We start from the raw sequence: 24,372 nt of genomic DNA, 5'->3' as shown, positions 1-24,372 counted from the left end.
ATCAGTGAATTGTGCCCGAGTACATAAGAACGTTGGACAGCACTGAGCCACAATACAAAAATTATTAATTACATTCTATTGCCCAGCAACACTGACACAAAATAGTGTGACTACCACCATGCTACTGTCATTATAATCCAACAGAAATGACACTGGCACGAGTAAAGCCACATGTGATGCAGAAGAACATATTCAGATGTTGACTCATTAGGCAGCAGACAATACACATGCTTCAGCTTGGATGGGCTGTCTACAACAAGCAGAAAAGCTGGATGAAAATGACTTCAGGAGAGAGAACGCCAGAGAAGACACGCTAGAATGGTCACTGTGAACCTTGGGGAATCGAGTTCAGAAGAATCCGAATCCAGCAGTGAAGATGTTTGTGGTATTTATAGTGTCTTCACAATGTGAAATTAATTAACAGTCAACAATTTTAAGCAAACATGCAAATATTTTTCAAATGCAAGGAATCTTGCAAAGCTACAACTCGTAGCTGTGCCTCTGCGTCCCCAGCAGCTTTAGTCAAACACCATCATACAGGGGTCTCTAATATAGTAAGACGGACCATAGCTTCATTAGTAAGGGATGTGATGATGTGTCACCACCAACCAAAGGTTTATTATGAATGTGTGAAGTCCAGCTACTGTTGATTTAGGTTAAGGCATATGAGGATTATTATGAAGGTACAAAGTTCAGTTCCTGTGAACTTTAGCCAAGGTCATGGTGCATGAGCCTTTCCCTTTAACTGTGAAAGATGCTGGAAAAAGTATGGCAAGAAGGGGGAGGAGCTTGTTCTTTTTCAAGCATTTACAAGCCAAACTTATTTTAAATTTGTCAGATTCCATTTCATAATTTTGTTAGACTACATCTGTGCTTCACTTTCAAGGATTTGTTTGGGCTGCCTCTAGCATCTGTGATGAGTACTGTATCAGCAATACTTCAACAAACTCAAGAGCAATCTGCAGTCTGCTGTTTTAATCAACCCTCCTACACACTAGCAGACTCAACTCCACAGCAGCCAACATAAAGGCACTATTGCTTGGCCATTAGCATCCTACTTCCCTCAAACAAACCAGGGGTTCTGACTTTGATGATTTGGAATTCAACAACACCGTGAAGTTCCCATTGTCTCTTCATACCAAAATCAGTAACATGGGTCAGTTGATTTGAGCTGCATATAATGTAGAAGTTATACTGGACAGACACTAATAACACTAAATTCACCTGACATCTTTTAGTGTAGATTCCCAGTGTCAAATTATATCAATCAGTTGAGTAGTTTTTGAGATAAAATCCTACAGATGAAGTCTGAACCCCCCCATTATCTTCTGTATTTTCTGCAAATACATATAAGTGGAAGGATATAATCATGTCACACTCTGCAACCTCTTAAAAATCAATTCAGCAAGATTTATGCTCTGGGGAGGATGGTGATGGAATGGAAAGGCGCAATACATATGTCAGCATTTCAAATGATTCATGGTTCCCTTTGCTGAGAATATCTTGAGTTAGGAGAAGAAGCCTGTTATTTTTACAGCCTATGAGTATGTTGTTTGTATCTCGCGCTATAATTTCAACTTTTCCACTCCATGCAAGACTGTACTTCTTGTTGATATGAGGAACAAACTAAAAATGAATACATTTTGGTTTGTGTTACACATATTGCCTAGCCAGCAAGTACACTCATGACTGATGGCAAATAATGTTTCATGATATTTTTCATTCTCCATGTACCCTCAGTAATTTGTAAGATTTTAGATTTTCACAGCAGTGTCTATGAAGAGTTCTATCTCCTGGGTTGTTATGCTATGTAGTGTGATAGAAGTTTACTGACATAGTGGACTAACATCAGTAAACTGCTAACAGACTATATGGTGTAATATCCCAGAAAACTGTACTCTTCCTCAATGATTTAATGATCTATCCATGGAGTTCTTACATAACTGGTATCAAACACTTAAGCTTTTATTCCTTTTCTTGTCACATTTTGGAAGTGATTGTCTCTTTCAAGTCTCTTGCTTCAGTAGCCAGTTGGCGTACTGCATCAGATGCTGCTACGTGCTGTTTCTCTATGTATGCTCGACTGTTAGTCTCTGTGTCTTCCAGGAAATACCTAAAAGAGACACAGAATAAAAAATAATAACTTATCTGATTCTAGTCAAATTAAAAATGGTTCACCGTACACAAATGAAATGTGTAGGTACATTTTGATTAGGGCAGTATTCTAAATGTGGGAAGAAAGAAGAGCCTGGATCTGTTTCATCCAGTGAAATGATGCAAAATTATGATGATGATGATGATGATGATGAGGTGGAGGTGGAAAGTGTGTGTGTGTGTGTGACAGAGACAGGCAAAGAAAGCAATATGAAGCACAAGTTGTCAGGAAAAAATTTTCCATGCCAGAATACAGTTTTAAATACCATTTCAAAGCCCAAGACCTTTCATGACTCTTCATAAGATGTGACTACATGGGATTTTTAGCTCCATGCCCAGGCTGTGTCATAGCTCCTGCGGTTAGTCGCTGGCTGCCCCCCGCGGTGGCCCAGGTTTTTAGCCTAGGTCAGGTAATGTGGGATGTGTGGTGGACAAAGTGGCACTGGGGCAGGTTTCCTCTGAGTACTTCAGCTTCCCCTGCCAATCCTTATTCCACCAACTGCTCCACATTCATCATCATCTATCATCCAGGGCTGGTACAATAGGCCAATTAGTGGCCAACATACCAAGTAGACTCAGCCTCACCCTATGACTCCATAATCATAAGAGAATGAAAATATTAAATTTGGTGAATGCCTACTACCATTCAAAAACTTCTATTTTCCTCCACTATCATAATCTCCTACGGTCTAGAAAACCGAGATTAACGGCCATGGGGATTCACTGTGCTGACCACGTGACACCCTCTATCCGCTAAAGTTGGCACTAACTTTGCTGACAAGCTGTGGTCACTCGGTCGGTATAGTTCGCTTGTGGGCTACAGGCCACGGAGTTTAGTTTTTATCATTATCTCCTCCTCCAAGTGTTTAACTTGTTAGCCCATTCTGTCTTTGAGCATTAGGAGTAATTTTTCTTTTTACTTGAGCAAGTTACCAGCCTGCTGCATGATCCTTATCTTGTAGGACCAGGGTTTTTATTACTTGAGCAAGTTACCAGCCTGCTGCAAAACCCCTATCTTGTAGGACCAGGGTTTATATTCAGGGTTTCCTTCCCTCAGACAGGCTACCTAACATTGTTAACAAGTCCTGTTTACCTGCCACATAATCCTGGTAAGGGGACCTTACCACGTGCTATGTACAGGGCCAATAGGAGCTGGAGCTCACATAAGGCAGGGTCGCCACTCCCTGAAGTTGGACCATCTCTTATGAGAGTTCCAACTCGCTACCTATTTTTCTGCACCATATTTAATAACCCAAACACAGAAGCACAGAAAACTGAGATTTTACCCATTGTTTTATGTGGATGTGAAACTTGGTCTCTTACCCTAGGACAGCACAGACAACATGGGTATGAGAATGAAGTAGCTTATTTTAGGCATCGCGAAAGTTGCACCCAGTAACTGTCCTTTGTCTTTTTGTTGCATATTAACCTCAAATATTCTGTATTTCCTACAGGCTTCAGTTATTGGTATAACTATAGTCTAATGGTTCTAAAATATGGAATAGAATAAACTGCATGTGAATGTGGTAATTGCTGTACTGGATATATTGTCATGTGTAGGGTGGTGTGCATGACTTACGGATGGATTTTGGATAGGATTTATCGCACTTATACACTCAACTCATAACTACAATTAATTATAGCACTATTACTATCTCCACACTTTACAGTTCATTGTTACACAGATTAGTGTCCTCAGTCTACACTAGTCATATCCTGGCAACGGATTCATAACAGTCTCACTGTAACTGCACAGCCCAATTCCTTCTTCCCATTTCTTCTCAATTATTCTGCCAACTGCAATCTTCCGAGAAACTCTCAATTATATCTTTCAACAGCCTGAGATCCTTGTTATGTAGCTTCAGGGTGGCTCCCACAGGAAACACCGCTTCCTCTACTGTTGCATGTTGATTCACTGCTACAGAGATGTGTTTACTGTACTGTTGTAGAGTAACACGTGCAGCGTGGGGCACAGAACACACCGCTCTTCTATTTTTGTGTGTTTGCTTCAATGGTAATGTGTCTACTGAGCTGTTGCCTAGCAATGAACTGTTCCATCTTTCAGGCATCATGTCACAATATAATAACTCCTGCTAATATATACATCCTATGCAGATACACAAGTTTTGTGGTATGGAACAGCAGTCAATGCCCATCTTCTCACAAATCACAGAAGTGCATTTTTTATTGTCCCTCATTGTTCTTCATTTAGAAATATGATGACTCATTTTATAATTAGGCAGATGTCATAATTGCAAAATCATTCAAAATGGTTAACTGTGGAAACTGTAGCTAGAGATGGAACTGTCAAATATTCCCATTGAATTTTCAATAGTATTTCACCAGTTTAGTACAAAAGAGGAAATTTCTCCATTCATGTAATATTAGTAGGAGAACAAGAAAAGATGATAACTAACATACAAAGATTACACTGGTAACGTGATTATTAAAAATCTAAAATGTTTTAACGAATGAACATCTTAAATGACACGAATTCCGTCCCAAGTGCAAACCATATATATTATATGTCTTTGATCTTGTTCTTTCTACACTACATGTTTCGGCCTCTATCGGCCATCATCAGGTGTATACTCTTAACGTTGCTGCCACACTGACCCCAGTCTAAAATTTAACATTTAAAAACACAATGTCATATTCTTCGTATTATCAACATCTACATCGTTGATATATGTCTGGTATGTAGATTATGTTGCACACGTCAAATTTGATATTCTTGTAGTAGCACTTTAAAAATCTTTAGTTATGTTGTTTTTCAAAACCTTTTAAAATTTTCTCTAAATTTTAAATTTAAAATTTAAAATTCTTAGGGTTACACGCCCTATGTCTAAGTCTATGTCTAACATCTCTCCATTTATCATTCATTGCAAAAGACAAAGTTTTAACATGTTCCATCTTGCTTGTACCTGTAGTTCACCATAATGCCACAAGAGTTTCCAAGACCTCGAGCACTTAAGTCAGCCTGCCAGTTTAGCCGCCACATCACTGCTCCATTTCGAAGGTGAAAATTAGCTAAAAGTATAACAAAAATATGTTAACAGTGAATACTTGTAATTGTTTTTTTTCTTAATAACTTATAGGAATGTCTATGATGTGTTAAAAGTGGTGAGACACAAACTAACTTCTATAAGTTAAAAAACAGACATAAAAGTTTAGTCCTATTATTTTATGGTGACCTGATGTCTGCATGACAGATCACATCAGAGTACTATGGGACAATACAACTATAGATCTTTTTAATTATAAGAAGTCAAATATTAAATATATGTTAAATATTAATCCACTGCCTTACAAAGACATCAAATCAGCAGCTGCACACAGGCATGTGAACTTTTGCTCCATACAAAGAAATGATAATGGCAAGATGGGATTTATTCTACAGAATAAAGGAACAGTGCATGTCCCTGTGTTAAGACTTTGACATTTTCTCAGGCCATATGTATTGGCACACTCACAGCAAGAAGTTGCTAAATGTTCCTCTTAGTTTCATCATGTCTGTCCGCACAAGTACTCACAACCTGCCAAATAGATTTTCATGAAATTTAATACTGAAGAGTTTCACTAAAATTTGGCAATGCATTCTAGTTTTTGTTAAAATTGGACAATAATGGACACTATGACAACCTACCTGCACTTCTGTGTTAACCTTACATGTAACTCACTATATATTTATAAGAGGTAGAAGTGTTCCGAACAAAAGTTCTAAAGAAAAACAAAACACACATTTTATACCTAATACACTTTATTTGAAACTGTATGTTAGCAAGATATTAAAAATGGGGGGGGGGAGCAATAGCACCCGAATCATTATGCTATGCATATCCCCCCCCCCATTCTTCTCATATGTGTAATATGTATGAGACAGTATTATGCTGGTGAAAAAAATAGATGTTGAAATGTTGACAGATTTACACATTTTCAGCATCCCTGAATATGAAAACGTATATATATATGAGAAACTACTGTGGTGGTGAAAATACTGATCAGAAGATCTCAACAGAACTGACTACAAGAAAGTGCTTTTGGAATGCCATCTGCTTTATGCATGTGCGTTCCCCTCACTAGTGCCTAAAGGAGTGGATGGATTTTATTCATATTACATATATAAGAGTTTATCCATAATAGACTGGTGTCTGGAAAACATCCTTGCTCCAAAAATAAGGGCCCTTCAGAGGAGCTCCAAGGAATAAAATGGCAGCTTTCTTTAAAATGGTTCTAACAATGGACTTGCAGTAATTTATGGAGACCATCTCCTTCATAAAATTGCACAGGCGGTATTTTTGGGAAAAGAACGATACACTTACCAGGGGCCCAAGTGACTATGCAACATGTACAAGGTCCGACAATTTAATTCCTGGAATAGCTACAGTGTGTCACTGGATTGTTGAGTCAGGCAAACTCATCTACCCAAGCACATTTGGACATGTTCCAACCTGCGTTTACATGAGCCACAGACCAAATGAGTACTTCTTTCCAAAGCATCAGAGGAAGTAGTACGTGTTCGTCGTATACTGTTGGTGGGGAAGAAAGTGACAAGAATCTGGAGCAGCAGATAAGCATCATGTTTTGTGTGAAGATTGGTAAAAGTGCTAGTGAAACGTTAGGCCTATTAACAGTGGCTTATGGTGAATAAGCTGGGAATAAATCAAGTGCTTTTTGAATGTCACAGGCGGTTTCAAGGAAGGGCTAGAAGATGTGCAAGATGACCCAAGATGTGGGCAGCTAAAAATGCAAAGGACAGAGTACAAATAGATGGTGAATCAACAGTGTTATTTGGAAGTGCTGGCAAGGTTACAGGAAACTGTTTGGAGGAAAAGACCTGAGCTCTGGCAATTTGATAGCCACTCTACTTTTAAAGAAGCTACCTGCTTTTGTGGGACCTGATGAACGATCACAGCGTTCATAAGAACTCAGTAAAGGACCTGAACGTGAGCCAATTCAATCCAGATTATATCTTCACGCACTACTTTAATGACATCCACTTTGTTATTATGTTTCAATCTATGCATTATTTCCCAAATGCTCTCTTATCATAATTTTTTCCAATCAATATTCCATGCGCATTTGTTTCACCCACACATGATACGTATCCCAACTAGCTCACCCATCTTACTTAATGATCCTAACAATAGAGGCATAAGATAAAGCTGTTCCTGTGCTTAAGCTCCATGCCATGGGGTGAGTGGAGGTAACACCTGATCCATTCTTAACCTTCGCTCTAGACAGAGATGAGCAGTCAGTTTCACGCTCCAGCCACTTTACTTCAGGAATGATCTCTTATTACCCAAGTGGATAGGAGAATGGGTGGACTCCTAAGCTGTTCTGAATATGGTAACAAGGACACATCCCTGCCCACCCAAGGACTCATACACTGGTCATCTAGACCACAATCATTGATTTTACTGACTCAGAAGCATCTGATGGTAATCATTACAAAGTCAGTTTCTTCACTCCTTTGTCATTTCACCTTTGCAAGATTTACCTATATGTAGCCCTTAGTAGTTCATTCACAAACACTCTTAATCTATGTAAGTTTTGAGGTTTTCACGGCGATGACAATGAAGAGAGTCGTCTTCTGGGTTTAGGCACCGGTTTAGGCACAGTGCCTAAACCCAGAAGACGACTCTCTTCACTCTTAATCTATGTTCTCCCTTTTCTTTGAAGGATTAAACTTTACACTCATAAAAATTAAATCACCAATCTTACCAACACTGTCTAATGCATAACCTCTTCTTTTCTCCAAGTACAAATATCCTGCACATAAGCGCATCAACGGTACTTCCAGCAATGACACAAGCTTTGAATCACTGACCCAGCCATTGGTTTTAAATAGCTGTTTCAGTTCTGACCATAACGTATCAGTTTGTAGATGAGACCTCAACTGTTCTGCTTCTTCAGCAGTCAGAACCCCTCTCTGGCCTAAGAACAAACACATGATTAATTGTTCCTTTGCCATGTTCAATGTGGCGGGAGAAAGCACATCTGAACAGCCTCTGTCATACGTAGTGAAATACAGAATGCCCATATGACGCACTATATGTTATCTTGTACAGGATGTTGTAGCCTTTCAACCCTCTTCTCAAAGGTCTTTTGATGTGGTTTCTAGTGGAATATGGATCTCAAGTGATCAATGGGATGTTCTTAACTGAAACTTGGAGAGATGACAGTCACATAGCATCTACTGCTAACGTAGGAGGGCACAATGTAGTGGTAACAACATATGAGTAATATGTCCAGTTGGAGTATGTCTATGTGAATGGTAAGATTAATTTTATACTTACCACACTGAAGATTAACACAGTATACTTATCAGCTGATAAGCCAATGGCACTTCAAATAAATACACACTATTATAATTTGAAACATCACAAACCAACTGTAATGGTTTCTACTCTTCAAGCGTGTGCACTGAAATCTAAAAATTCTGACAAATAGATCATATTTTTGTCTGCTACACTAAAATAACATTGGTACATTCTGACTGGTTTTCCTCTTCAGACACTAGTGATGTAAAGTATTCTGTATGTGCAACCATTAAAAGGCTCCCTTCATTTCACATAATCATACATACATTTACTGTTATTGTTTCACCCTGAAAATGTGAAAAGCCATGCTTACATTTTTCATAAAGTCATTTATTTATTTTAATAGAGCAGTACACAGATATTCCAGAGTAAGGAGTACAGGCTGCTATTTGAAACACAGTCTACTTAACATAAGTCAGGTTGGATTGGGTACAACAGTACAGTTTGAAATTAATTTGAAGGATATTTAAATTAAGAGATCTGCTAGCACCAAAACAAATGGCTTCAGCATGAAATGTAGGAGACATGGAGATAAGATATGCAGACAAAATTTTAGCCAAATATGTGAAGAGACCTGGGATAGCACAGTTGGTATAACAACTGGCTACAGGAAGGACAACCACGGGGTCAGAGTTAGAGTCCCGGTATGGTCAAGAATTTTCTCTTCTCCAAGTCGTCCAGACCAGCTCTGCTGTCCACCCAACCACCTATTCAATGGGTACTAGGGGCTCTTTCCCCAGTGGTAAAGCGGCCGGGGTGTGAAGTTGACCACTCACATACAGCTTGTGCCAAGGTCAAGGAAATGTGGATCTATACATCCACACTCGCATACACCTTCGTGGCATAGTGCTTAATTAGTTAAGCACTGAGACAACTTTACCTTTTATCTGAAGGTAAAAATGACTTGGAGACATAGACATAGATGGGATAATATTAAAATCAAACTCAAAGAAATAGGATGCAAGGGTCTGAAAGATTCAACTGGATCAGGAGTGTCCAGCTCTCGTGTGAATATGGTTCTAGATCTTTGGTTTCCATAAAAGGGTTGAAATTTCTTGACCAGCTGAACCTATAGCAGCTTCTAAAGGACCCTTATCCAAGGAGCTGGAGAACTGGACTCGTGGCATTTGACTGCTATGGAGAAGGGTTAATAAAATTATTAAAAGTAAGTATCTCATAATTATTTGTGATTTAAATGGCCNGAATTGAATTGAAATTCATCTACTGATAATATCTTACATGATAATTATAAAGTGGTATTCCACTGTCATTAACTTTCATGAACAGGTGCATTTTACGTTGACTGCATAAAAACTGGATATCAACCGGATGGCATTCTTTCATCACTGTGTTTCCAGGATAAAATTAAAATAGCCAATACATGCAGACAGAAATATTTATTATGTACCTCTGAACTAATTTTAAGTTGTCAAAATCAATTATTAATTTAAAATATGTAGTATGTACTAATATACAGATTGGTCTATTCTGTATTAAACTGTTCAGCTAGTCAGAGAATAATATTTTTATTTCACTTGTCTGGCTGAAAGGTTAACAGGTTAATATTTCACTACTCTAAGTGCCTGAAATTCTTCATAACAAATAGCAATGCAAAGTATAAATTCCCTACATCTTCTTAATAAGACCAAACATTTTATTAACTACTAATGTCAATTTCTGCCTAGGCACCTGCTGTATATAAAAATGACCATTTAAATTTAATGAGAATTTCTGGCTTAGCTATCAATTGCTGAATAAAGAAATATTTTATCCCTGCACACATATTTTTTATATATAAAACTCGTAAATTCTAAGACACAATATATTTATTGTATTTTAATATTTAATTTGTTCTGAGGGTTGCGTAAATTCACACAATGAGAATTCAGTACCTGTTCACCAGTTCTGTCCATAAGGGTGAAAGAGTTAAATCTAATTTTAATACCTTCAGTTTCACTGACAGAATGCATTACCTTTCTCTGCTGTCTTCAGTCTTTCCACAAGCCAGAAACGAAATGAAGGAATTGGCGATAAGCTAGAAAACTTGCTTACTAAAGGAAATTCTGCCTGAAGTTCTCTGACGACTCTCTTTATCAAATAATTTCCTAACTCAATCCCCTGTAAAAGAAAAGTCCCTAATCAAAACTAAGATATTAATATGGGAATGGCATTTAATATTACTTTACCTAGTTCACACTACCATAAGTGGATTCCTATCAGAGCAAAGATCTAAGAATACTCATTATAATGTCCAACATTTCAGCAAATAAAAGAACAACAGGAAAGAAAGTCCAAATGATGCCAGAGAGACCAGCTAACTTGAGTGTATTTCTTCATGATCATCATCAGTTCTTCAGCATTTATATCAGTCATGGTGTTATATATAGGATATTGGTGGGGAAGCCAGAAGGAAAGAGACCACTGGGAAGACCAAGGTGTAGGTGGGTGAACAATATTAAAATGGATCTTAGAGAGATAGGATGGGATGGTATGGCTCAGGATAGGGACCAGTGGAGGGCTCTTGTGAACATGGTAATGAACCTTCGGGTTCCATAAAATGTTGGGAAATTCTTGAGTAGCTGCAGAATTGGCGGTTCCTCCAGAAGGGCTCAACTCCATGAGTAAGTAAGTATGGTATAAAAGTGGCGAAAACTTTATTTTCAAAATGTTTTACAAGACTATGAACATTGCTTAAACTGTTATGTGTGGCAGACATAGAAAAAAATATTTATTGTTTCACAGACCTGAAGTCCTTTCTGTGTAGATGTGATAGAGTAAAATATAGCAGCCTTGACACAGGAAGGATCCTCAGTATGAGTATCAAGAAGCATACCAGGACAGGCTGAAGCATCAACTGAAAAATCACTACAAAAATATTAAAAGTTGTCAGAAAATATAACATAGGTTGGTGTGAAAAGCATGGGCTTTCAAAATTCATGTTTGTTGTGGGTTTGATACTGACAGGCTTCAAATGGTAACTTACGAAGGGGGACCCAAAAATAACCGGAACCGACCTGTTGCGCGCGCATGCTTTGTAGTTACGAGTTGTGCTGCTAGGTGGTGTTAGCTGGGGGTCTCCCGCGACTGTTAGTGAGCTGGCGTCAGTCTGGGTTAAGTGGTTTGTCTGTGGTGCTCTGTTGTGTGCGTTCCTGTTTCAACCCTTTGGCGATTAGTGAGATGGCCAACCAGAAGGAACAAAGAGTGTGTGTGAAACTGATGAAGATCGTCGAAAGACCATTGACCAACTTTCTGAGGAAACGAACATCTCATGGAGCACGGTCCAGCGAATTTTAACCGAAGGTTTGCACATGAGACGGGTGTCTGCAAAATTTGTTCCTCGCTTGCTCGGAGATGACCAAAGAGAAAACCGCGTGAATGTTTGCCGCGACTTGAAGAGTGAAGTGCAGTTTTCCCTAACAGAAAGCAAAATTTCACGCACACTCTTTGTTCCTTCTGGTCGGCCATCTCACTAATCGCCAAAGGGTTGAAACAGGAACGCACACAACAGAGCACCACAGACAAACCACTTAACTCAGACTGACGCCAGCTCACTAACAGTCGCGGGAAACCCCCAGCTAACACCACCTAGCAGCACAACTCGTAACTACAAAGCATGCGCGCGCAACAGGTCGGTTCCGGTTATTTTTGGGTCCCTCCTCGTACAGTATTTGACAATATTTAATTTCATTTAAACCATCTGTGGCTGAGGGAAGGAATAGAGAATATTAGAGAAAAAGGACATGAAGGAGTGAACAAGATGAACTGGCTCATGACAGAGTTCAATGGTGGGCATTTGTGAAGAGAGTAATGAACCTTCAGGTTACACAAAGATAGGAAAACACTTGTGATGCCTCTTTAGCTTTGGTTTGATCAGACATTTAAACACCCAGCAGTGAACACAGTAGGGCACTTAACACTCTAAGGGTAACACACTGGAACTCTGTGCCGAAGATCTTGGGCTTGAAGCTAGTTAATTCCAACACAGATTTCTTTATATGCTTTTCCATTTTCTTGCTTCTCTTCAACTCTCATATTGGAACACAGTATTTAGCTGCGTATAATAAGGATGACCCTTAAATTTGAGAGTTAAGTTTTATTTATTGCTAGTGGAGTGGGACTAAGTGCCTTGTACTGCAGCCACTTCTGGCCTATTGTACCAGCCCCAGATGATAGGTGAGGATGATTGTGGAGCAATTGGTGGAATGAAGAATGCAAGGGGAAACCGAAGTACTCAGAGAAAACCTGCACCAGCGCCATTTTTTCCAACACAAATCCCACTTGATCAGACCCGGGATCGAACCTGGACCGCCACGGTGGGAAGCCAGCGACTAACCGCTTGAGCTATGGCACGGCCGAGAGTCAAGTTACTACTGTATATTACCTGACATTCTTGAAGTTGCTGACACAATGCCCTTCATAGATCGAGCTATCTCATCACTCAAAGCTGTGTGCAATACTACCAATGGCTCATCAGGCATACTACTGTGTGTGTATACAAAGCATCTTCTGTAAAGTCCCACTCTACGCTTCAGGTCTGTCCAGTTACGCACAGGATGTACTGCCTCATATTCTGAAATCTATACCCACATTAAAAAGAACACAATTATGCACAGTAAATTTAATTACTCTATTGACTATGAATATGAATTAAGTATGGCTGAGAAGAAAGTGCCAAGGAAAATATGTATACCTACAAGAGACTGTAAAACCTCAAGGGATGAAGACTGCTTGGAAGTCCACAGCATACTTGTCTGGGATTAATATTAAAAGCATCTTGGCAAAAGAATTATAGAAAGAGTACATTAGACCCAACTGGACCAGGTTAGGGTCCAGTGTTTTTTTTTTTTTTGTGAACACAAGCGATGAACATTCCCATTCCATAAATGCAGAGAATTTCTCAATTATTCAAGTAACTGTGCCAACTTTTCACGAAATATTTTGTACCATGCAGTTACTCTTGGATTATAACACAAGTCTGACATAATGATGATGATGATGATGATGATGATGATGATGATGATGTTCTTATAAAAGTTTTCAAGAAATTGGCCCATAATGGAGAAAAGGAAATTGAAAGCAAAAATAGTCTACTGTAGATTAGTCCCAAATATAATTCAAAGTGAAAGGCCACATAGCACCTATATCTGCAACAGCGAGGCTGGTTGCAGAGCGGTTTGTGTGGCAGGGCATGCGGAAGGATTGCCGCACCTGGGCCCGGGCTTGCCAGTCCTGCCAGCGCGCCAAAGTCTCCCGCCAGACCGTGACTCCATTGGGCGACTTTACACTGGCGGCATCCCGTTTCTTACACGTCCATATAGACCTTGTGGGCCCCCTACTGACATCGGCAGACCACACATATTGTCTCACTGCAGTTGACCACTTTACCCAGTGGCCGGAAGTCATGCCCATCACAGACATCACAGCCGATACCATGGCACGTGCCCTACTGTCCGGTTGGATATCCCGCTTTGGTTGCCTGCAGACCATCACCACCGACCAGGGACGGCAGTTCAAGTCTCAACTTTTTCAGTCGCTGGCAAAACTCTGTGGCATCCAGCTGGCACGGACAACCGTCCACCACCCAGCAGCCAACGGCCTTGTGGAACGTTTCCACCGGACACTGAAGGCAGCCATCATGTGCCACGCAGATCAACACTGAACGGAGGCACTCCCACTGGTTCTCCTCAGGATCTGTACTGCGTTCAAGGAGGACCTGCAGGCATCGGTAGCCAAGCTTGTGTACAGTGAGCCCCTCAGAGTTCCTGGCAAACTGCTAACACTGACCGCTGAATCAGCAGACCCAGCACAGTTAATCACNGGGGGGGTGATGTGGGAACATTCCCACAGCATCTGGCAGACAATTGTCACCCCTTTCAGAAAGTGCCAAACAGGCAGCTGTGACCAAAGCGACGCAGTATTTATACACTAGCTTATATACTAGCTGCAAAGCTGCACACATATTTATAACCTCACCTGTGGTCCCACCTTTCTGTACACGGCCAATGGGTACACGCCGTGACACCTGCAACGTTAGCTCCGCCTCCTGGCCGGCAGTATTTAAGACCGGGAGCCAACAATATGGGCAGTTCATCCCGAGACAGCAGCACAGTCAGAGGCATCAGCTCTTCACGGCAACCAGGCAACTGACATAGTTAGCGCAAGCCTCCAGTGACCAGGCAACTGAAGTAGTAGCTGCAAGTCTCCAGTGACCAGGCAGCGAACGCAGCTGCCGCAACTCCAGCAACTGGCCGAGGCAGCATTACATCACTGTCCCAACAGGCCAGCTGGATGGCTGTAAGACTCTGTCTACTACGGAGGAGCGAAATCTGCCGGCACACTCGCGGTGAAACGATCAGTGAGAATAGGCAAATAGCAAGTGCGTGTGGTGAACTTTAATAACCACCCCACACTACCATACATGTAGTGATTCCCACAGTCACGCTGATGGTACAAAATATCCACTACTGCACAACTCATTCTTCTTTTGTGTATCCACTTCAAACTTTACACTGTGATTCAAATGTACTTTCAACACTACAGAACATGTATTAACTCTGATTTGTTTCATTCTGGTCTGTCAGACTAACAATTATAAATACAAACCACTCTGTCCAATGTGACATATATATATGTCACACTGGACGAAGTGGTTTGTATTTATATGTATTAACTCTATTATAATCTTCCTGTTTCACTGGTTACAATGAGACAGTCAAAAATATAGGCTGTCTGACTTTTGCTTATGTTTATATTGTTCCGTATTAGGGTTGTGACTATTAGATGGGGTTTTGGATTGGATTTATTGACACCTTATACATACAACTTATAGCTACAAGTAATACAGCCCTATCACTGATCTGCACACTTTACAGTTCTCCATTACACACACTAGTGTTCTCAGTCTTCACTAGTCGTATCCTGGCAATGGATTTATAACAGTCTCACTGTCACTGCAGCATACTATGAAGTCTTCTTTGCACAGCCTGATTCCTTCTTATCATTTCTTCTCAATTATTCTGCCAACTGCCAACTCCAGAGACTCTCTCAATTCTAATTCTAGATGGCCTGTAATCCTTGTTATACAGCTTTGGGTTGGCCCCAACAGAAAACACCATTTCCTAACAATTCCTCTGTTGTTATAGAGGTGTGTTCACCTCGCTGTTGCAGGGAATTGGAAGTTCTTTGACTGTTGTTTGCATATTTATTGCTGCAGGAATGTGTTCACCAAACCGTTGCCTTGCACTGGATGTCTGCTCTGGCTCCACTATTCTGGCTTTCAGGTGTTATGTCACAATATTCTTTCAGACCTGTAATGAATATCTGTTATGGCATAAATTTTAAGTGAAGTCATGAATTCTTGTTATAATGGACTTTGACTGTATCTAAACAGCTTTCAGTGTTCCATTCTCTCATTACAAAGCCTATCCTACAGACTATACTGTAATAAAATTTTCTGCAAAATGTTGAACAAAAGAAATTATGTCCAAAATGAGAAGCAGAAGCTGTTCAAAGTCTTGATATGTGGCATGGTTGTGCCATCTCTTAACCTATGTATGAAACACACATAATTGAAACCCAGCATGCAAAACAAGCAAGATCAGTTCGTGGGCAGGCCTAGCACAATCTGTCTCATCATTTCATCCAGTTCATTAATTTAGTAAATGTAATTAAATGCAATCCACTGGTATGTGCTTAACAATATTTATTTGAAGTCTAAAGAATCCAGTGTCTTAATCTGAGATCACCACATCCCCTATGGATTTAGTATTAAAAGTATAACCATCTACACGTAACAAGTCACATAAATATCTGGAACTAAAAATCAGATGTTCTCACTTTCTGTAACATTTCACAAGGTGATCTCCAGGTAATTCTCTCCAAGTTGAGAAATCCCACAGAGAACCATAAAGACAGCATCTCCCTTAGTGTAAGATTCAGCTGCTGCATGGGCACCATAGCAGGATCTTCAACATCCATCTCTGAAATCACAGCCTGAAACAAAACATGAAACAGTTCCTCTGTTCTATCAGGTGAAAGAAAATGTTTTTCTGCTGGTTCTGATCCTACTACCACTAACATCACAACAACAATCACCATCACTACTACTGCTACTGCCACCGCCGCCACCACCGCCGCCACCACCACCACCACCACCAACACTACTACTACTTCTACTTGTACTGATACTAATACAACAAGATTCAAGTTATGAAAAATCTTAATATATAACAAAAACTGAAATAGGAAATCAGTAATATCTTATTATTTTACCTGAAAATGAATCAGTCATATGGTTATCTTATGTGACCACATAAACTGTCCTCTTACATAATTATGAAGGATACAGGAGAATGATTGTGAATAAAGAATTAGATGATGCTAAAGAATGTGATCATGGCCTTACTCACAGTACCATCTCAGCATAAAAATTGAAGAAAGCCTCAATCAGATTAGACAGCAAACAGTTGATTGTGTTAGCCAATATTTTATTGGAATTTGCACATTAATATTTTACTCCTGCAGAAACTTAAATACATGATGGTATGCAAAAAATTAAAGGCAATTATTTTATTAGGTTTGACACATTAATTGGATACAAGATACAAGATCATATATCTTATTTTCTGTGTAACTGTATTACTTCGCAATCACTTTTCCTGATTCTATCAAGATGAAATATCTGTAGTTGGGCCTTAAGCCAGCCATTCCTGCATCACTTCTTTCATTTCACCACATTTATTAAACACGGAACTTCAACAGTGATCGATTATATGGTTGTCCCAGATACACTGACAGACATGTTACTTGACCCCAACAAGTGATAACTGATGGCCACGCACACATCATCAACAACACTTGCTACTNAGCCAATATTTTATTGGAATTTGCACATTAATATTTTACTCCTGCAGAAACTTAAATACATGATGGTATGCAAAAAATTAAAGGCAATTATTTTATTAGGTTTGACACATTAATTGGATACAAGATACAAGATCATATATCTTATTTTCTGTGTAACTGTATTACTTCACAATCACTTTTCCTGATTCCATCAAAATTAAATATTTGTAGTTGGGCCTTAAGCCATTCCTGCATCACTTCTTTCATTTCACCACATTTATTAAACATGGAGCTTCATCAGTGATCGATTCTATGGTTGTCCCAGATCCACTGACAGACATGTTACTTGAGCCCAACAAGTGATAACTGATGTCCACCCACACATCATCAACACTTGTCTACTTCTGCTTGAAACTTCCCATCCATTTATAAATTTCCCACTGGTTCCTAGTTACTGCATACTGGACTGTCATTATTGTATAAATCCCACTTGTTGTCACACCTTCTGATCATAAATACTGGATCACAGATTGGTATTCCTTGGGGTACTCTATAAATGAGCAGTTATGTTAAACAAGCCACTGTATTATCACTAATGAGGTGATAATGAAAACTAACTAGGCGCACCTGAGGGAAGGCTATATGTGCCAACCTTTTTAGCAATATGAACTTCAATTTAAATGTAAACTAAAATTTAATATGCTTTTTTTACTTTCAATCACAGTTCAGTCAGTAAACTGAATAACTATGGGTTACACTTAAAAGCCAGGCACTGATCACAAACCTATTTTTCTTCTCCATAACCTGTAATTAATACATCAAGAGTTTCTTCATAACTTACAGTATGGTCTTCTTATCAACTACTTATTTCATTTTGATCACTACAGGTAACCAAAAATATCTGCATAAAGAAGACCATGTCAGTTAGTAAACTCTGATGTAAGCTAAAAGTATGTACTGTTGTAAAAGAAGTACATGTAAAGAATAATCCCATCTTGATAGATCAACATACCAAAATATCAGTTCGCAAATCAACGAGAAATTTTACTCCTCTCTCCAGGCGACCCATATGGATGAATAACCATGAATATTGTGGGGTGAGAAGGTTCTTGAGCCATTCTTCTGCTTTCATAATCTGACGTCTGTTGGATTCATTTTCATGCTTCTGCTGCTGGGAGAAATTAACAACTTAAAATCCCTTATTTCAAAACATACTTAGTAAAAGTGCAGAATGGAACAGAACAATGTACAAAGAGTACAAAGCGTGCAAAGATGACTTGACTTATTTATTTATAACTCAGAGCCAGAGCAGACATCCAGTGCAAAGCAACAGTTTGGTGAACACATTCCTGCAGCAATGAATGCAAACAACAGTCAAAGAACTTCCATTTCTATGCAACAGCGAGGTGAACACACCTCTATAACAACAGAGGAATTGTTAGGAAATGGTGTTTTCTGTTAGGGCCAACTCAAAGCTGTATAACAAGGATTACAGGACAGCTAGAATTAGAACTGAGAGAGTCTCTGGAGTTGGCAGTTGGCAGAATACTTGCATTATTCAACTACATTCTTCCACAGTGTCAAAAGAGATGGGATAATCATCATGAACAAGTATCTAAGGATGCGGAAGAGGGACACTGTTACTGCTATATCAACCTACTTGGCAGAGTGCATGAGTGTTTTCCAAATGTTCTCCTGCGTTAAAGTGGCCAGGGCATAATTCCACAGTGTCAAAAGAGATGGGATAATCATCATGAACAAGTATCTAAGGATGCGGAAGAGGGACACTGTTACTGCTATATCAACCTGCTTGGCAGAGTGCATGAGTGTTTTCCAAACGTTCTCCTGGGTTAAAGTGGCCAGGGCATAAAACTGGCCACTCACCTCCATACAGAATCAAGTTCAAGAATGGTGGAGCTATATGTGCACTCCCCCATGTCTTCAAGCTATACTACTTAATTAATTAAGCACACAGAAAACTTTGCCTTCCTTTACAGTTTTATATTTATATGCATATTGGATTGATGTTTATTTAATGAACATAAAAATCTATTGTTGATAAAGCTTATCAAATGGTACGGAAATAATACTGAATAGCATAAATTATCTGCTTTATTGTAGTTACTTAAATACAGTAAACTGGTTATCCATCATCCAAGCATCTGGAATTCTCAGCAACTGGCAAAACTTGATAAAAATAAAAATTATACTTTTTTGTAGTGTTACTTCAAAAACAGTGTTGCAGTGCACATATGCTCACATACCATGTGGTATGTGAGCATGGATTTAAAGGACAGCTATGGAAAAAATTAAATTTTCAGCATAACAAAGCATGCCAAATATTCACTGAATGGTGAAATCCCTGGATTGACAGATGTGTTCAACAAAGTTATATAAAATCTTACCTCTATATGTATCAGTGACGTTGCTGCTTTGCATACCATCTGATGGTCCACAGCATGATCAGAAGCTAACACTTTCAGGACACCATCTCGATGTGTCTTCAGTAGGCATTTATATGCAGCACAGAGGTTCTTAACTTTACTCTGTAAAACACACAAGAAGAGACACTTATTTGTATAAAATGGATACTTACCCAATAAGCATGTTTAGGCCGCACCATAGCTCAAGGGGTCAGTCGCTGGCTTCCCACGGCGGCGGCCCGGGTTCGACCACGGGTCTGGTCACGTGGAATTTGTGGTGGACAAAGTGACGCTGGGGCAGGTTTTCTCTGAGTACTTCGGTTTCCCCTGTCAATCTTCATTCCACCAAATTCTCCATCATCATAATCATCTTGAGCAGGTACAATAGGCAAATCAGCAGCAGATATGCTGAGGGAACCCGGCTGGACTCCACCCCCAACTATGTGAATTTAATTACTCAAGAAGCAAATTACTGATACAGATACAGGATTTTTTAAATTGACTTTTAACCATACGGAAACAGTCATAGCTGCTGACAAGACTTTAAACCGATTTATTCATTCATATAGGAAAACAAGGCATAACTGCTTCCAAACCCTGTGCATGATATGCATTAAAAGCCCAAGCATTAGTTTGTCTGGAAAGGACACAGGCAGCTGTGTGAGCATACAAAAGCCAGTAAAGGAATTCTGGTGTTGGGTCTGTGTCATTACACTACCTCGGCTGCGACATTCGTCATTTCACATTTGGCCACTAGCTGTAGCTGACCACTTAAAATAATGCATTAATGGATAAGAGTATCATTTCCTTCTTCCATGATGTGACATCTGTAATCTGCACTCACTCCAGATATATTCTGCCATGCAGCCAGCTGCAGAAAGTGAAGCACTATCACTCCTGCCACACTGCAGGTAAGTTATTTATGTCATATCACAGAGCAATATCACAAATTGGCCATTTGTGAACCAGTCCAAGATAAATTGTGTAGCTGGGTGGAAAAAGATGAAAATTGGTTTCTCTGCGCAGCAGGAACTTCTGGAGCTGCTGTAAAGATACATATTGTGTACCTCTGCCTAAGCACCATTTGAAGGAGATTCAAAGATACAACTTGTTAAAATGTACTTACTTACTTACTTACTTACTTACTTACTCATGGAGCTGAGCCCTTCTTGAGGAGCCGCCAATTCTGCAGCTACTCAAGAATTTCCCAGCATTTTATGGAACCTGAAGGTTCATCACCGTGTTCACAAGAGCCCTCCACTGGTCCCTATCCTGAGCCAGATTTATCCAATCCATACCATCCCATCCTATCTCTCTAATTAGCTTAGGGCTGTTAAAATGTATGGACCCTAAAATGTATAGCAGCACCTGCACCATATCAGCATGTATGTTGTCATCCCTCTCACATATTCTGGCCATCACATACTATCAAATGAAATATATAGCTCCATGCATTTAACACTCCTGCAAATTATATACAAAATATTGTTCCTATAAGTCAATAATTACAAAAATTGCAATGGTATCAAACTTTGGGGTTATAGTTAACATATTCAACATAGGCAGAATCTGCAAAATTGAAAAATTTTATGTTTAAACACATTTTTTTGAACATGGGATGAAGCTAGGATTTTGGAAACTGAAAGTAACATGAAATACAAGAAATCAGCTCACATGGCACATTTAAACAACCCAATCAGTCAATCCAGTCTGGATACTTCTCCCATATTGTTCCCCTTTATCAGAAATGAGGTTAGCCGACTCACAGGGAAGGTCTATATGATATGACAGATTCTTCATGGGTACCTATACGATCTATGTGATTTTAGTCACAGGGTTCAATTTTTGCTCCAATGATGGCACGAGCAGTAGGTTGAAATGAACAACAACATCAAAAACTTAAAAACAGAATATGTAATAAGCTACCTCACTGAAGAAATCCCTAAATCATAAAATACTAGCATAAAAATTAAGTTTCTATGGAATCTGAGGTACAGCTGCACAGTGATTCAAAACATACCTTCATAACAGAAAGCAATGAGTAGAAATAAAATCAGCACCCTCAGATTATAAAACCTACTCTCACTGGGGCATTATAAAACATGGAGTTTTTCAAGGTCAGTACTTAGGTTACATTTTTTTCCCACAACCATGAACTTGCAATCTAAAGTCACACTCTTGGCTGATGATATTAATATTATTATCACATCCAGAAACTGATTACTTTCAAAATTTCTAGTTTTAACAAATGGTTTAAAACCAATAAATTTGCATCAAATTTTGATGAAACTGTCTTGACATTTTGTACTAACAGTAAAGCTTGTATTAACCCTAATCTAAATACAGTGTACAATACTAAAACAACTGAAAAAGCAGAAACACTAAATTCCTCGGCCTTAAAATTGACAGTAATTTTAATTACAAAAGAACATACTGAATATATTACCCCCACATTAAGTTCATTATGCTTTGTTATGAGGACAGCAACATCACTCATGAAAACAGAAGCTTTAACATTAATCTACTTCCATTCTATCATGTCACATAAAACAATTTTCTTGGGATATTCAACAGACATCAAAACGTGTTTTGCAACCAAAAGACAATCATTAGAATAATGACAGGCAATAAAAAGAAGATCTCTGGTTGGACATTATTTAACAAATTTTGTATTCTTCTGCTGGAAACATTTTAAACAAATTCAGATATACACAACAAAAGATACAGGGCATGCGGTAGCGTAGTTGCTTGAGGCGCACTGCTACAAGCCGGGAGGTCACGAGTTCGAGGCCAGAGGTGGATTTTTTTTTTTAATTTACCTAATCCTCCCAGCTGCACTATGGCCCTGGGGTCAACTCAACCAGCATAAATGAGTGTCAGGAATGTTCCTGGGAGGTAAAGAGCAACTGGCGCGTAAAGTTGACAACCTTATCGCCATCTGTGAGTTGACTGTCTAGGGAAAATGCTTGAGCCTCGACATCTCACAACCTTATGGGTCTTCATGGCCTGTTAGGGGCATAGTTCTTTTTAAGTATAAGATATAACCTCTATGTGCCAACCACTAACCTCAGTAAACATCACAAGGTGTTTACTGGAATTAAGTTATTCAGTAATATTTCTCATACAACACAGTGTTTGAATCACAATATGAAAATGTTTATGCCAGCATTATAAGAGTATCCCCTATCTCCCTCCTTATTCTACTTTGTACAAGAATTGACTTCAATCTGAAATACTTGGTTATAAATACATGTACGAACAATAGGGTTCTTCTTTGATATAATTATTTTGGTGCAATTATGTATCATAAGAGATGTCTATCAATATGTAAGCAGTTCTCACAGCTCTGCATTTATATTTACATTTGAATTAAAAGACCCACCGAGCCTCCTACCCAATGGGTAGTAGAGGCTTTCTCCCCAGGAGTAGAGCAGCTGGGATGCAAAGCTAGCCACCCACCTCCATCTAGTGCAGAGGTCAAGAATAGTGGAGCTACATGTCCACTCCTTCATATGTCTCAGTGTTGTGGTGCTTAATTAATTTAGCACTGGAATAACTTTACCTCATTGAAAACAAGTACTATATCTGTATTACAATATATTCTATAGCTTTGATTTAGGCCTCTGAAGGATTTATGGAATGTAAATGAATTCTACTGCATTATAAGAAAACGTTTTGGTACCAATTATAAAGTTTGTATATATCCATATGGCAACTGTAAAGTTGAGCATATTTTACACTTTTGCAGGGAAAGGAATAAACATTAATTTTGGTGCATTTTCCATTAGGAGGTGAAAATTAAATCCGTCACACAGGGTCTATTGATGGGCACGGGATGGCGGGATTATGAGAATACTTCCACTTTTGAGAATTTCTCATGACTGTTCAATCAGTTTGAAACAATACAAACATACCTCAACAATCCAACTGCTAACGTTGGTTTCTCGGTATGCAAGAATTTCTTTCAAAAGGTTCTTTACTCTCTGTTCGTCTTCTACAGTACTTGGCCGTTTAATATTTTCACTTGAAGGATAGTAATCAGGGTTAGAATTATCTTGTCCTGCTTGACTGTCATTTGAAAGACTGGGGGCTGCGCTTAATCTTTTCGCATCTAATTTCCGTACTCCGTTGTTATCACGCTCACCAGTAGCCATATGTGTACACCAGAGTGAAAAGCTATAACTTTTGCGGTTAATATCACGAAAGTTACGACCAAAAACAATCCACGGCTGTAAACACAGCCCCTTACTTAACCTGAGCAACTGCGCGCCTTTCATAACGCGATGCGATTCTCAGCTTTTACCAGTTTTCATTCATCTACACGCAAGTAAATAAATAGTAGTTGGTGTGGCTGGATGCAAGTTTACGCATGAGCATTAGCAGTAGAAACTGAAAATCTGTATGATGTGTATTGACGGTGTTGACAGTGATATCAAGATAAAATTGCAGGTATCAATTAAGTAAATAAGAAGGCAATGCACGGTAGTGCGAACGTCACGCATGGTCAGGCACACAGATCTTATAGCTCGTTATAGCTACTATGCCAGTTGTAAACAAATACAACTTGAAGCGCAACAAATGAACGTGGGTAGAGAAGCACATTTGACATGCCAAAACACGAAATAGGT

At 39.2% G+C, this 24,372-nt stretch overlaps 1 protein-coding gene across 2 annotated transcripts; it reads right to left on the bottom strand.

Annotated features, from left to right (window-relative positions):
• Position 1: 1 nt before the first annotated feature.
• LOC111864914 (malonyl-CoA decarboxylase, mitochondrial) lies at positions 2-24,034 on the bottom strand. 2 transcript variants are annotated; one of them, XM_023852527.2, is made up of 10 exons: positions 23,659-24,034; positions 19,727-19,867; positions 18,334-18,492; positions 16,314-16,469; positions 12,859-13,054; positions 11,222-11,331; positions 10,451-10,595; positions 7,879-8,091; positions 5,079-5,184; positions 2-2,113 (listed from the first exon to the last, which is right to left on the bottom strand). In XM_023852527.2, exons 1-10 carry the CDS (start codon positions 24,019-24,021, stop codon positions 1,981-1,983), a joined length of 1,722 nt encoding a protein of 573 aa, XP_023708295.1. In that variant the 5' UTR covers positions 24,022-24,034; the 3' UTR covers positions 2-1,980. The 2 variants fall into 2 exon arrangements, with proteins under 2 accessions (XP_023708295.1, XP_023708296.1); XM_023852528.2 differs by having other exon boundaries at positions 18,334-18,489.
• Between the last annotated feature and the right edge of the window lie 338 nt (positions 24,035-24,372).

The sequence above is a fragment of the Cryptotermes secundus genome, unplaced genomic scaffold (assembly GCF_002891405.2).
Source record: "Cryptotermes secundus unplaced genomic scaffold, Csec_1.0 scaffold62, whole genome shotgun sequence".
NCBI lineage: Eukaryota > Metazoa > Arthropoda > Insecta > Blattodea > Kalotermitidae > Cryptotermes > Cryptotermes secundus.
Note: the sequence above shows the minus strand (reverse complement) of the source record. Positions and strands in the feature narration are given on the sequence as shown.